This window comes from Fusarium falciforme, chromosome 4, assembly GCF_026873545.1.
Source record: "Fusarium falciforme chromosome 4, complete sequence".
Taxonomy (NCBI): Eukaryota; Fungi; Ascomycota; class Sordariomycetes; order Hypocreales; family Nectriaceae; genus Fusarium; species Fusarium falciforme.
Genome location: NC_070547.1, coordinates 1,776,399 through 1,789,096, shown reverse-complemented (window position 1 = coordinate 1,789,096; position 12,698 = coordinate 1,776,399). Strand labels below are relative to the sequence as shown.

The window sequence follows — 12,698 nt, the reverse complement described above, 5'->3', positions numbered from 1 at the left end:
CACTGTCCTGTACATAGTAGGCTCCGATCCCCTGGCGCTGGAAAGGCGGTAGGTACAACGGATACGTACCGCCTGGCAGAGTGAAGAAACGTCATTCGACCGCCAGCATCTTTATCAATTTCATCAGTTTTATCACGACGAGGCTTCGTTCAGCTACAGCTGTTGTGCCCTCCGGTCTATACACTCCCACGCCTCTAAACAGGCTGACATCGCTCATGTCGAAAAATACCCATCACCTGGCAAATGGGCGAGTCCGGCACTGCAGCACCCGCCGAGGCGGACGGGTCCGAAGCTTCTAAGAGAGATCTTCCCCGGACGGTCGATGTCGATGCTGCCGGAGACATTGTTCTGGATGTGACCTTTGAGACTTCTATCAGCACTCTCAAAAAGTCTCGCAAAGCTGCCATTGCCGCCAGCAGAAAGGCTGGGACCCAACCTCCCAAGCCTTCGGATCTGAAGTCAAAGGTTCGGGTGGCATATCGTGTCAGCCTGGCGGTCCTGAAGAAGCACTCCAAGTACTTTTCCAACCTGCTCTCGAATTCGCAGTTCCGAGAAGCCAGAATTATATCAGATGCCCATGACAAGCTTGCGCAGCTGAAGATCAAGCCAGGGGAGGCAGACATCCAGGATCTACCCTGGATTCCTATCACAGATGATGACGATGCCACTCAGGCGGCAGGTCGAGAGAATGCCATGGAGGATATCTTAAACATTATTCACCAGAAGCCCCCGAAAACGTCACGCGGCACTATGTCGTATGTCACGACCTTGGCCATTGTTGCGGATCGGTTTGACTGCGTGGCAGCTGTGGCCCGCGTTTTGAACACGGAACTCAAGTTCAAGTGGCCCCTGACATCCAACAAGCCCCTGCGGAGCGAGGACGGGAAATCTACAGACACGGAGCAAGTGCTTCGCCAGAAGATTCTTGTTGCTTGGCTGTTGGGACAGCCGATGCGCCTGCAGCAGTCGACCCGAGAGCTGATCATGCGGGGATCGACTCTATGGAGCGAATTCCATGACCCCGAAGCGGATCTGCCTGCTGCTTGGTGGAACTTACCAGATGGTATAGAAGGTAAGCCTCAGACTCGATGGAACGGGTTTAAGAGAGTAAAGGACTAATTGTGAGCAGAGGAGCTTCGATTTCGGCGTGAGTGTATACTCAACACCATCGCTTCTGTTCAACGCCACTTTCTCGCATTGTTTTCATCTCGCGAGAGACAATGCAAGCTTGGATATGATTCCAGCGCAGCATGTGACTCGTTTCAGCTTGGTCAGATGCTCAAGTTCCTTGTTGGCAAGAACTTGCTATTCCTGGTTGACTACAGCCCAGCATCACTGAATACAGTTCCCGACACAGCTATGATCGAGATTGAGGAACTGCTATCAACGCTGCAGCAGTGTCCCAGTTACCAAGTCGATAAGCACCACACTAACTGTGGGCTGCGGGTACGGCTCGAGCCCATCGTGGGATACATGCGCTCAATGTTATCGGCCAATGTCGTTCCAATATCCTTTGCGAGTTGGAAGAAGCAACGAGCCGAAACCTCATGGATGCCCTTGCAGGACCAAGTCTCCAACAGCGACGCACCAGCCAAACGATTCGCATTCACGAGGGCTCTTGCAAACGACCAAAGACTACGACACGAGGGAGCATTCTACGTGGACCGTATGGCCAAGGCCATGTTCACGGCTGAAGAGTGGGACTGGACCCCTGAGAGCTGATTAAGAGGAAAACAAGACTTGCTTGTTGTTGCGTGTTTTGGTAAATAGACTGAGATGAACTCATGAAGAATAGAGAAGGCGAACCGAATCGAACATGATTACACGCTAGGTGCGCTTCAATTTGTCACTTTCGTCTTCCTCCTTACGCCGATCCTACAGTGGTGGTCTTCTCGGCGGGGATGTTCTTGGGAACTGTAGAGCTGGCATGGCTCTCGGTATCGTTGACAGCGGCAGCAGGGGCCTTGGCCTTCCTGAAGGGCCAGCGGCCGTGAGTCTCGTGGAACCGCATGACAATGAAACCGAGCATGACGCAGATCCAGTACAGGTTGTACGAGATGACGGAGCCATAAGTAGCCGAGTTGGTCCAGCCCAGGATGGCGTTGAAGATGCTCCAGCCGTTCTGGATGGTATCGGTAGAGGCACAGCACTTGAAAGTGTCAGAAGGGAGAGAGTCAAGGTGGGGGGAGAGTTATCTTACGTTGACGTGCCAGACACTCTGGTCGATATCATATGAGCCAGGGCCATTGCCAAACTCATCAGCCTCGCCGCCAATGTACTCGTTCCACTTGGCCATCTCGAAGGCCCAGACGGAGCGAGAGAAGAGACCAGCACCGACGAGGTACAGAAGGCAGGTGGAAACAACGAGGAAGAGCTGGAGCTTGGTGCTCGAACCACCCCTGAAGCAGTCAGTACTTGAAGGTGGTTCAAGATAGGGAAGCAAACTTACTTGTACAGAACGTAACCAACGAAGCAGCCAGCAATGAGGCCGACGACGGTGGGCAGGGGGATGGACTTGGCCGAGGCGGAGAAGGACACACCAGCAACGAAGACGACAGCCTCGATACCCTCACGCAGGACGGTGATGAAGGGAAGGACGAACATGGCGTACTTCTCGAGCGACTTCTTGAACCAGCCTTTGGAACCGGCTTTGAGGGGGGACTCGAGGGCCTTGGCGAGCTTGACGCGCCACTTGGCCTGCATCTTACCGACACGGAGGAGAGCAGCGCCCATGACGGAGATGATGAGGGAGGCGAAGAGGGAGAAGGCGCCCTCGTAGTAGTACTCGTGCTTCTCCCACGAGTTGCTGCCGACGGTGTAGAAGACGCCGATGAGAGCGGCGGCAACGATCATGCAGATGAAGAAGCCTATACCGGTGCCGAGCCAGACCTGTGAGCTGTGTTAGTATCGTGAGCTGTGGAAGGGTGGAGGAGTGGTGGCTTACCTGGCGTCTAAGCTGCTTGTACACCTTGATATCGCCATTGGGACCGTCGAGGGTCTGCTTGAGGAAAGCAAGCAAGACCGAGACGATGATGACGGTCTCGAGAGTCTCTCGGAAGACGACGAGGAAGACGGGAACCGCAAAGACGTCGACGGCCATGATGATGGATTTTTTTCCCTGAGGACTACAGAGTCAAGATGAGGGGAGAGTCCAGCTCAGAGGGGAGGAGGGTTTGAAAGGACGATAAGAAGAGGGCAACGAGGTGTGGCAATGGGTTACACCTGGTCCTTCTTGGGTGTGAGGGCTTGAAACTAGCGGCGCGAGGTAGCGGCGAGCTTGATCTGATAAAGGATCATAGACTGTATTCACGGCCGACGGGGACGGATCAGATAAACCTGGGATCGGTTCGTCCTAAAGTAAGGGAGGGGGTGGAAAGGAAACCGAGCAAGAAGAAGAGCCACGGACCGTGGTATTTACTCGTAGGCTACGCTAGCTAATACGGCAAGTTTGCAAATCTTGAGAACCACATGGCAGAACAAGAAACGAGAGAAGCGAAAAGGGCTCCATTGCGTCGGATCCCCGAGGACCGGTTGGTCCCTTCGATCCATGCATTTGGGGTGCAAAAACGGGCGATCAAAAGGCTCAGCTGGGGGGTTGCGGATGGGGTCTGTGGCTTTTTGCTAGCAGTCGAGGTTCGGCAAGGAATTGCCGTGACGTGGGATGTTTCTTCTGTTTCTGTAGAGAAGGGGGGCGTGTGTTTATTCGATTGCTACTGACAGGATGTGAGTGGATGCCCTAGATTTCCCGCAGATGGCGTTGCAGTTTATTCGGTTTGTGTGGGTGTTGGTGGTGGTGGTTGAGTACGGTAGAGTTGGTGAGCATCTCGACTGTGGTCTGTGGAGATGCACAAGACAGGTGATTTTCGCTTCCAGCTCCGACACATCTCGTAGCGAACCGTGGGCATTTGAGATTGTGAGCTCACTTTTTTTTCTCTTTCTATTCTCGGATTCATTTTCGTAGATTGATTGATATCGGATTTCCTCGGATGAGCTTGGTCAGTGTAAAAACAGACAAGGATGCTGAATAGAGAGCATGGCACGAGTTGCGATCGACAGCAACAAAGTCATGCGACAATGTTGAAACCGTGGATGGCTACATGGCGTGCAATTGACAAGAGGACCCTGGCGAGAAAGCAGCCTCTCTACCCCACAATGCATGGCTGGCTTCCTGCCTCGGGCGAGGGAGGGAATGAAGGAATATCCATCCCCGTGCGTGTAAGTCTAGCGGTGCCTCTAATTTAGTTTGGGGTTCTGGCAGGATGGGGGTTTGATGTTGTCTTTTTTTTCTCTTCTTGATCCTCTTTCCTAATGAAGCATCTCGTATGAATCGCCAAAGGAGGCAAATATGGGATTGATGATGCTGTGGTTCTTGCGGTTACGTCAAACAAGATGAATCCGTGGGTGTTGGCGGCAGTTCAGTTCAGTTCAGTTCAGTTCAGTTCAGTTCAGCTGCAGCACAGGAGGATCCCGGCCTGATGGAGACACGGGCGGCCGACAGGCAGGCAGGCAGACAACATTCACGGGCCTCTTCCGCCGAGGCTGTGGTGATGGTGATATTTTTTTTTCTTTTTCGCCTCTTGTGCTCAAGATCAAAGCGCTTGGGATCAAGGTTATCAGATCATCAGATAATGATTATCTCTGCGATTATCTGATCTAGACCTGATGATCAAACATCAAACATCCACCGCCATTGAAGCACGATCGAGACGCCAGCAGGCTGTAGGACATGTCCTTCTCTGCCTCGGACATGCGCAGCAAGTCTCGTCTATCAGACCACTCCCTCCCTCTAGACGCCCATGGATTGGCTTCTCGACCGTTGATGGGGTCGTTTATCGAATGCACCGCGAACTTGTGGCTGGGCAGGGACGGGGATGAGGTGTGTCCAGCTCGGCTTTGACGTGCCGTGAGACCCTCTTTTTTCAGGCGCCTCCTGGGCCTATCTCAAAGTGCGGAATTGGTCTCGTTGCGATGAGTCTCGAGAAGTGTCCCCCCCTCGTCGTCAATGTCGCCTGTCGATCCATGCGCGAGGTCTACCCTCAAGAGTAGGTAACAGAAACCCACGGCCGAGAGCCGATCGCCGAGACTCTGCACGTTGATGATTGCGGGTGAGCCGTCTTGGCACGGGATACTTGAGGCGACTGCAGGGTCCCCACGGCAGAGAAAGCTCCATCGACGAGGATTAGCATCATGATCAAGGGCCAGGGTCGGGACAAGCTTCAGCCCAAGCTTCTTTTCGTTTGGCGCCCATGCGAGAATCCATGCAAGTTTCTGTGTCGGTGCCGGTAAAGGGTGGCACCACACCTGGGACGCACTGTAAGCGGAACTTTTCAACTCTGATCAACAAGTCTGGGCTAGCCCATGAACAAGAGTCGGAGGGGAACACGAGGAAAAAAAGGTTGCGATTGATAAGATGAAGAAACGGAAGGTGTGACCACCTTGACCGTCTAGGACTAGGCAGGTTCTAGCTACAACTGGACCTAGCCGGCCTACCGAAAACTCAGCTCCTGCAACGAAACACCAACCACTTACACCGTCCAATGCATGGCCCTCTCAAGCCACAATAGACCAACAGCTGCTCATCTTATCCATCTCGACGCTAATGGGGGGGTCAGCCCAGTCGAGCCAGCCTAGACTGGGCTAGCTCTCGATTCCGCCGTCGTGGTTCACTCACCTCAAGCTCTCGATCGGCTCATGGCCCACGGCCGGCCCATCGCCTTCTCAGTTTGAATCCATCATGCGCCGCTCCAATTCTTCTGCGTGCGCTTGCTTTGCTTCCGGCATCGCTTCCCTGCTGCTCTACTCGTTCGCATACACCCACCCGCGCGTGGGTATAGCTCCTCAGACATGGATGGAGGGATGGATCACCGTGCCGCAGACAGCTCAATTGGGCGCTTGACTCGGCGTCTGCTATTATTATTTATCAATCTCTCCTCTCGTGTGCCCGGTACAACATCACCCACGCATTCTCTGCATCATTGATGGGATGCTGCATCCGTTTCCCCATGCTCGTGAGCTGATCATCCCATCGTCGTCCTCTTATTCCGCGACCCCCATCTAATCCATTCCGCCTTGTACGTTGCTTGCCTCAAGTTCCGATCCACGGTGGACGGACGAACTGTGGGACACCATCTTGTGTCGCCTCCCGTCTGCAAGCTCTAATAACTGCATTCTTGAGCCTATCTCCTCTTCATCCTCCTCCCCCTTCATCCCATCTTCCTATCCTTGATACCCTCTTCCCTCCTTGTGTGTTGATGAGCTCGAGGTAACTTGCGTTACTCTCCATTCCTTCACAATGCTCTTCAACTCTCTCCCCTACGCAGCGGCCTCGCTGCTTGCGCTCCCTCAGCTGGCTGCCGCTGCCACGAGGAAATATGACTTCGACATTGGCTGGGTCAGAGGAAACCCTGACGGTGCCTACGAGCGTCCAGTTATTGGAATCAACGGCAAGTGGCCTATTCCTCGTATAGAGGTCGACATTGGTGACAGGGTCATCATCAACGCCCACAACAACCTGGGTAACCAGTCCACTTCGCTGCATTTCCACGGCCTCTACATGAACGGAAGCAACCACATGGATGGCCCTGCTGGTGTGGTTCAATGCCCCATTACCCCTGGCACAACCTTTACATACAACTTTACAGTAAGAGAACTCGAGATTTGACTAATTGCTTCATTCAGTGGACTAACAGTTGCAAAAGGTTGACCAGCCCGGAACCTACTGGTACCACTCGCACACCAGCGCTCAATACCCCGACGGCCTGCGCGCTCCCTTCATTGTCCATGACAAGAAGTTCCCCTACAAGGATGACTATGATGAGGAGCTCATCTTCACCCTCTCTGACTGGTATCATGAGGAGATGCAGACTCTCATTCCCCAGTTCATGTCCAAGTCCAACCCCTCCGGTGCCGAGCCTGTTCCTCAGAACGCCCTCATGAACGAGACCACCAACTACACCTTGTCCGTCAAGCCCGACACAACCTACTTGTTCCGAACCATCAATATGGGTGCCTTTGCTGGTCAATACCTCTGGTTCGAGGGCCACAAGATGCGCATTGTTGAGGTCGATGGTGTCTACACCGAGGCTGCTGAGGCTGAGATGATCTACATCTCTGCTGCCCAGCGTGTGAGCTTCCTCCTCACCACTAAGAAGGACACCTCCAAGAACTTCCCCATCGTCGCAAGCATGGATACTGTAAGTGGCCAGAACCCATCTTGGCATCACGCAAGAAGCTTATCCTTACTCTCTTAGACCCTGTTTGATGTTCTTCCCGACGACCTCAACTACAACGCTACTGGCTGGCTCGTGTACGACGACTCCAAGGACAAGCCCGAGGCTGCCACTGTCGACGCCCTCGATCCATTTGACGACATGACTCTCGTCCCCTACGACAAAATGGATCTCCTCGGAGAGCCCGATCACGAGGTGACCCTCGATGTCATGATGGACAACCTCCGCGACGGCAAGAACTACGCCTTCTTCAACAACATCACCTACACCGGCGCCAAGGTTCCCACGCTGTACACGGTCCTCAACGCCGGCGAAGATGCCACCAACCCCGCAATCTATGGCAGCTACACCAACTCCGTGGTCCTCAAGAAGAACGAGATTGTCCAGCTCGTCGTCAACAACCTCGACTCGGGCCGCCACCCTTTCCATCTCCACGGACACGCCTTCCAGGCTGTCTTCCGCTCCGAGGAAGAGGCTGGTATCTGGGCAGACACCAAGGTCCCCGATAAGGATCTTCCCGACACTCCCATGCGCCGTGATACCCTCGTCATCTACCCCAACGGCAACATTGTCATGCGCTTCAAGGCCGACAACCCAGGTGAGATCCCCCCTCAGCCATATGAAAGATCAATAGCTAACCAACTTCTAACAGGTGTCTGGCTCTTCCATTGTCACATCGAGTGGCACGTCATCTCCGGTCTCATCGCCACCTTTGTCGAGGATCCCCTTACCCTCCAGAAGACCATTGAGATTCCCAAGAATCACCTCGACGCCTGCGCCGCCGCCAACATGGCCACCAAGGGTAACGCTGCTGCCAACACGGCCGACTACCTTGACCTCACTGGCGAGAACAAGCCTTCCAGGCCCCTTCCCTCTGGGTAAGTTTCCTGGCCCCTATTCCCGATCTTCATATTGTAAGAGACATTGCATTAACACGTCATCGTAGCTTCACCCCCCGCGGCATCGTCGCCCTCGTCTTCAGCTGCATTTGCGGTATCCTCGGTGTGGCCGTCGTCGCCTGGTACGGTTTCGCCAAGGCCCCTGAGGATGCCACTCTAGGCACTCTCGGCGCCGGCATTGTGGACGGCAGCGACTCTGGTGACTCGCACCCCGTGCAGAAGGGTCCTCAAGGAACTACTGCCACGGCGAGCGCTTCAGCAGGGAAGTGACCGATGGACTGGTTGAGAGGAAAATTCGTGGAAGCGACTGGAGTTGCTACCACGAGAGTTGGATGTCATGATTTGAATTTGAATATACCATCTTGTTGATTCTTTCGCTTTGGCTAGACCATACCGTCAATTTAATCCTTCGTTATCTTGGCAATGCTTGTTCACTTGGACTTGTGCCTCTCTAGCACTTAAGTTTACTTGAAGCTGGGCTGTGAAGCTGAGTCCATGTCTTCAGACATTTATGGGTGATTCCATCATCAGCCGTGACGTCTCTCGCCCCCATTATCTATTCGAGCTTGGTAATACTTTTCAAAGAATGAAGTTGTAAATCTCGTTCAATTCCAGCGAGTGTGTATCCGACATCCGTCTACAATTAAGAAGATATAGAAAAGGGAACAAAACAAAGAAAAGGGAATACCCTCAAGAGAAAAAAGGTATGTGTACAACGAAGTCTAAACGTGCACCCGCTAAATCCCAGTGAGAAAGATTTCCTTGATTATCTCCTCCAACAATCCATCAGCGATTTTTCCTCCTCCTCCTCCTTCAGCGAGGACACTGCATTTCCCCTTAACCCAGTAATTCACCTCCCTTCCGAGGTTGGAATCATCAAATCCGTACCTCTTACGCCGAGTCATGCAGGTCCGGGGGGCTCGTATAATGTCCCCCATAAGTCTTCCCTAGAGATTGCGCCTTGTCGAGGCAAAGCGTTGTTGAAATGACTGAGAAAACAAGCCGATGAGCCAGTTCCCGTCAGTCAGAAGTTGATAGACAGTGAGAAAAGTCGAAAGGTCGCCAGCAAGGGACTGGGTTCACCATCCCAGTCGATGGCCGTGGCCAGAATCATTAAAACAGTTATCCCGAGGGGCTATATGAAGTTTCGTCGAATTTAAGCCTTCTTGGCCTTGGGTCGGGGAAGACCCTTCTCCTTGCGGGTCTTGATATCGATCTCGGCCAGTCCTTGGCTCGCATTGACGAGCTGGACGATATTGATGAACTGCTTAATGAACATGAAAGGGAAGCTGACGCCAGCAATGATCCAGGGGACGGTGGAATCCATCTTGTTGGCTCGGGCCAGTTCGAGAGCGGCAGGGCTGAAGGGATCAGGGAAGATCTGCTCCAGAATCGACGTGTTGACCTGGGCACCGGCCTGGAGCTCGGCGCCGACCTCCTTGACAGGCTTGATCAGGTAGGGGGAGACGAGAGGAGACGAGAAGCAAAGGAGGTAGAGCGCAATGAAGAACAGCTCGTTGAGGGCGCAAAGGGCAAAGAGGACGTTCTGAAAGATGTTAGTTACCCTGGGGGGCGAATTGCGGACGAATGAGGGGTTGGCGCACCTTGTTAGTATAGTAGAGGCTGAGAAGCCAGTTCTGGCTGGCATCGATGTTCTTATGGCTCGAATCGGTGCCCGAGACAACAAGGGTGGCATACATGTGCATGTAGTGGCTGGCGAGATCAAGGGCAATCAGACCCTGGAAGACGATGGCCCATCGAGGGAAGGCGGAGGACAGGAAGACAATGAGACAGGCCGTGGTGCAGCGATCCGTCACCATGTCGAGGACGGCGCCGAAGCGAGTCGACTGTTCGTAGATGCGCGCGACGTAGCCATCGAGGGCGTCGAGGAGACACGAGACACTGTAGAGGAACGAGCACGTGCGAGGATGGAGGGGCATGTAGTAGAGGGATGCGATAGCGAGGACGATTCGCGCGTAGCCTGGAGGGGTTGTGTCAGCGACGAGAACAAGACTTGAGCGACAGCACAGCTCGTCATACCAATGAGGTTGGGCCAGAAGAGGAAGATGTTCTCGCGAGGGGCACTGTCCGAAGCATCCGGAGCGCCGTGGGCAGCGCCGTTGCCGTTGGTGTTGCTAGAGCCGTTGGCCTTGACATCGCGTTCCGAGTCAGAAGAAGAAGAGCTGCCAGCCTTGGCGGCCTGTCGTCGGGTTCGCGGGCTCATGATGCCTGAAGCTGAAGACTGCGCGGAGATGGTTTGGAGGGAGTCGCGATAACGGTTGTGGCTTATCGTCCGCTGACGACCACCTTTGTCGAGATACGGATAGTGGTGAGACTGGTTGCGAAAGGGGCAGGGGTAGCTTGGCGCTGTTGAAGCTATCGTCAGGGCTGTCAAGATATAGGGACGCAGCGCGCGGTGAAGAATCGGACTCGTTGAGGAGCAAAGGAGCGGATGAGAAGTTGGAAAAAAAACAGAAGAGGGAACCAAAAAAGTCGGGCAAGGTTCTAGAGTGATGACAGCGGAAGGCGGTAGGTACTCGTCCTCTAGAGGCTCCCTTTTCCCACTGGATGGATTGGATGGATTGATGGAATGGGATGCTTCTGCCAAGAGTGGCAGGGGCTTTTTCGGTAGGCTCGGGCACGCTAGCGGGCCGTTTAGAGCTGTAGAGTGTGTGGATTTTGTTGAAAGTGGTGATAATTTAATGCGGAGTCAAACTGAGAGACAGTTCAAAATCAGCACCCGCCTAACCGCGAGATCCCCTGAATTGATCCGCTCGAGGCAAATTGTCAGACAGGGCCAGCGCGGCCTTCTCCACCATAGAGGCTGATTTCTGTCAAGATGCCAGCGCGCACCTCACTCACCTCACGCTTCAGCACGTACGATTTGCACTGGCGGTCGAGAGACGGGCCGCCGAGGTTCTGATGACAAAGCGGGCAGTTTCGCAGTCTCAAATTTGACAACACACGTTGCCAAGCTGCGCGCCGTGACTTGGTGGCCGCTTAGCTGCCAGGCTAGCCCTGACGTCGCATTGTGCGTGCTGGCGAGAGATAGGGAGACACAAGAGGCTGATCATCCGCTTGATGTGCGTTAGCGGCCATTTGGTAGGAGATAAGAGAGGCTATCATGACTCCTCTGCGCTCTCATGCAACGCGATGCAATAGCCGCGATGGGATGATAACTATAGACCTCGGTGTCACAGATTGCGCGCATGGTCTGGTGCATGCCCGATCATGTACGAAATTATGGGACACGTAAGTGAGTGTGGCAGTTCATCAGCAAAACTTGTTCACACAGAATTTCGTACCCGTTTTATGTACTGTCCAAGTCTCTCTCCAGGGACTTCCACGTTGGGTTTGTTGGCACATTCTGCTGGCCTGTCTCATTGGATGGAACAAACTTCGAGTGAGGCAACGACATCCAGTCTCGAGGCAGCGACAAAGTTTCTACGCACAACTCGGATACCAATATCCAAGTTCATATACACATTCTCGTGAAATCACCGAATCAGGCACCTGAGAACAGTTGTTGTTGTTGCCCTCCAACAATGCCATAGGACGACATGTACGTCATCCGCGAGATTACCATGGCTTGGCTCCCTCAATGAGATGCCGTCCTCACCGTCCAAGCCAAGCCTTGTGCACCAACTCGTTCATCGTTCGCTCGCTTGCCTGCCTGCCCGGACAAATCACGGCAGATAACCACTTAATGAATGCAATATCAAAAGAACGAAGCCCGACGTGTCGTGGGGTTTGCCGTCTTTAGCACCCTCGTCGCGCAAACTCAATTCAAGCCACTCCCATGACCTTCCCTTGCGCTGCCCCTCACCACTCGACATCCCGCGTAAAGTGCCCAGCTACAGCAGCTAAGCAGGCAGATCGATCAACTAGGAGAGGTCAAGGGCTAATTTCGTATCGAGACGATGAAGCTACTAGGTAGCTAGACTACATCAACCGACGCCTGGCTTGATGCCATCTCTCGGCATTGTCAAGTCCCGGCTGGTGGAAGTGTGTAAGCGGCTCCAAGTCATTTACACGGAAGCTATTTGACGCGCAAGTTGAACGCGCGGACAGGCAAGCAAGCGAGAGCTTATACATATAAGCGAATGCAGCCGGATCGAGACAAGGTAGATTCTTCCTCGACAACATGACACCCCTCGTCTTCCCTGGACAGGGCCCACGAGAGCTAAACCTCGAGCTCGGGGGCGCCGGGGAGTGGAGAGGGATTTTGCGGGATAGCCGACAAGACAAGCTTTCGCAACGGGATGGTGACATCGAGGAAGGGCAGGTCTGAAAGGAGGACCCCTTAGCCAAACAGCTCTTCCAGCGATGACCTGATTAAGCCTGCATATCTCTCGGACCGGGATCAATCATGTCGCCGGTGAACCGCTTCCCTCATGTCTCAGGTAATCAGCAAGGGTCAAGAGAGGAAACAAGAAAGTCTGGGGATGGCGGATCCGGAACCCGGGCGACGATCTCTCAGCAGGCCTAAGCCCCGTCCGCCGCGGACAGCATTAGTATTAGCAGTCGCAGTCCAAAGCTCGTCAAGCTCATGCCCGTGACACGATATCCT

At 53.8% G+C, this 12,698-nt stretch overlaps 4 protein-coding genes across 4 annotated transcripts; 2 read left to right on the top strand and 2 right to left on the bottom strand.

Moving 5' to 3' along the window:
• Window positions 1-243: 243 nt before the first annotated feature.
• NCS54_00531500 (Hypothetical protein) lies at window positions 244-1,722 on the top strand (the record flags this gene model as incomplete). The annotated part of the gene is made up of 2 exons (XM_053150826.1): window positions 244-1,072; window positions 1,130-1,722. The coding sequence occupies 2 exons, from the start codon at window positions 244-246 to the stop codon at window positions 1,720-1,722; spliced, it is 1,422 nt and encodes a 473-aa protein (XP_053006801.1).
• Window positions 1,723-1,864: 142 nt separating this feature from the next.
• NCS54_00531400 (Hypothetical protein) lies at window positions 1,865-3,100 on the bottom strand (the record flags this gene model as incomplete). The annotated part of the gene is made up of 4 exons (XM_053150825.1): window positions 1,865-2,149; window positions 2,201-2,399; window positions 2,450-2,889; window positions 2,945-3,100. The coding sequence occupies 4 exons, from the start codon at window positions 3,098-3,100 to the stop codon at window positions 1,865-1,867; spliced, it is 1,080 nt and encodes a 359-aa protein (XP_053006800.1).
• Window positions 3,101-6,292: 3,192 nt separating this feature from the next.
• On the top strand, window positions 6,293-8,398 carry NCS54_00531300 (Laccase 1; the record flags this gene model as incomplete). The annotated part of the gene is made up of 5 exons (XM_053150824.1): window positions 6,293-6,640; window positions 6,699-7,193; window positions 7,251-7,827; window positions 7,882-8,107; window positions 8,176-8,398. 5 exons carry the CDS (start codon window positions 6,293-6,295, stop codon window positions 8,396-8,398), a joined length of 1,869 nt encoding a protein of 622 aa, XP_053006799.1.
• An 886-nt stretch (window positions 8,399-9,284) lies between these two features.
• On the bottom strand, window positions 9,285-10,628 carry NCS54_00531200 (Hypothetical protein; the record flags this gene model as incomplete). Its single annotated transcript, XM_053150823.1, has 3 exons — window positions 10,169-10,628; window positions 9,733-10,109; window positions 9,285-9,674 (listed from the first exon to the last, which is right to left on the bottom strand). The coding sequence occupies exons 1-3, from the start codon at window positions 10,350-10,352 to the stop codon at window positions 9,285-9,287; spliced, it is 951 nt and encodes a 316-aa protein (XP_053006798.1). The 5' UTR covers window positions 10,353-10,628.
• Between the last annotated feature and the right edge of the window lie 2,070 nt (window positions 10,629-12,698).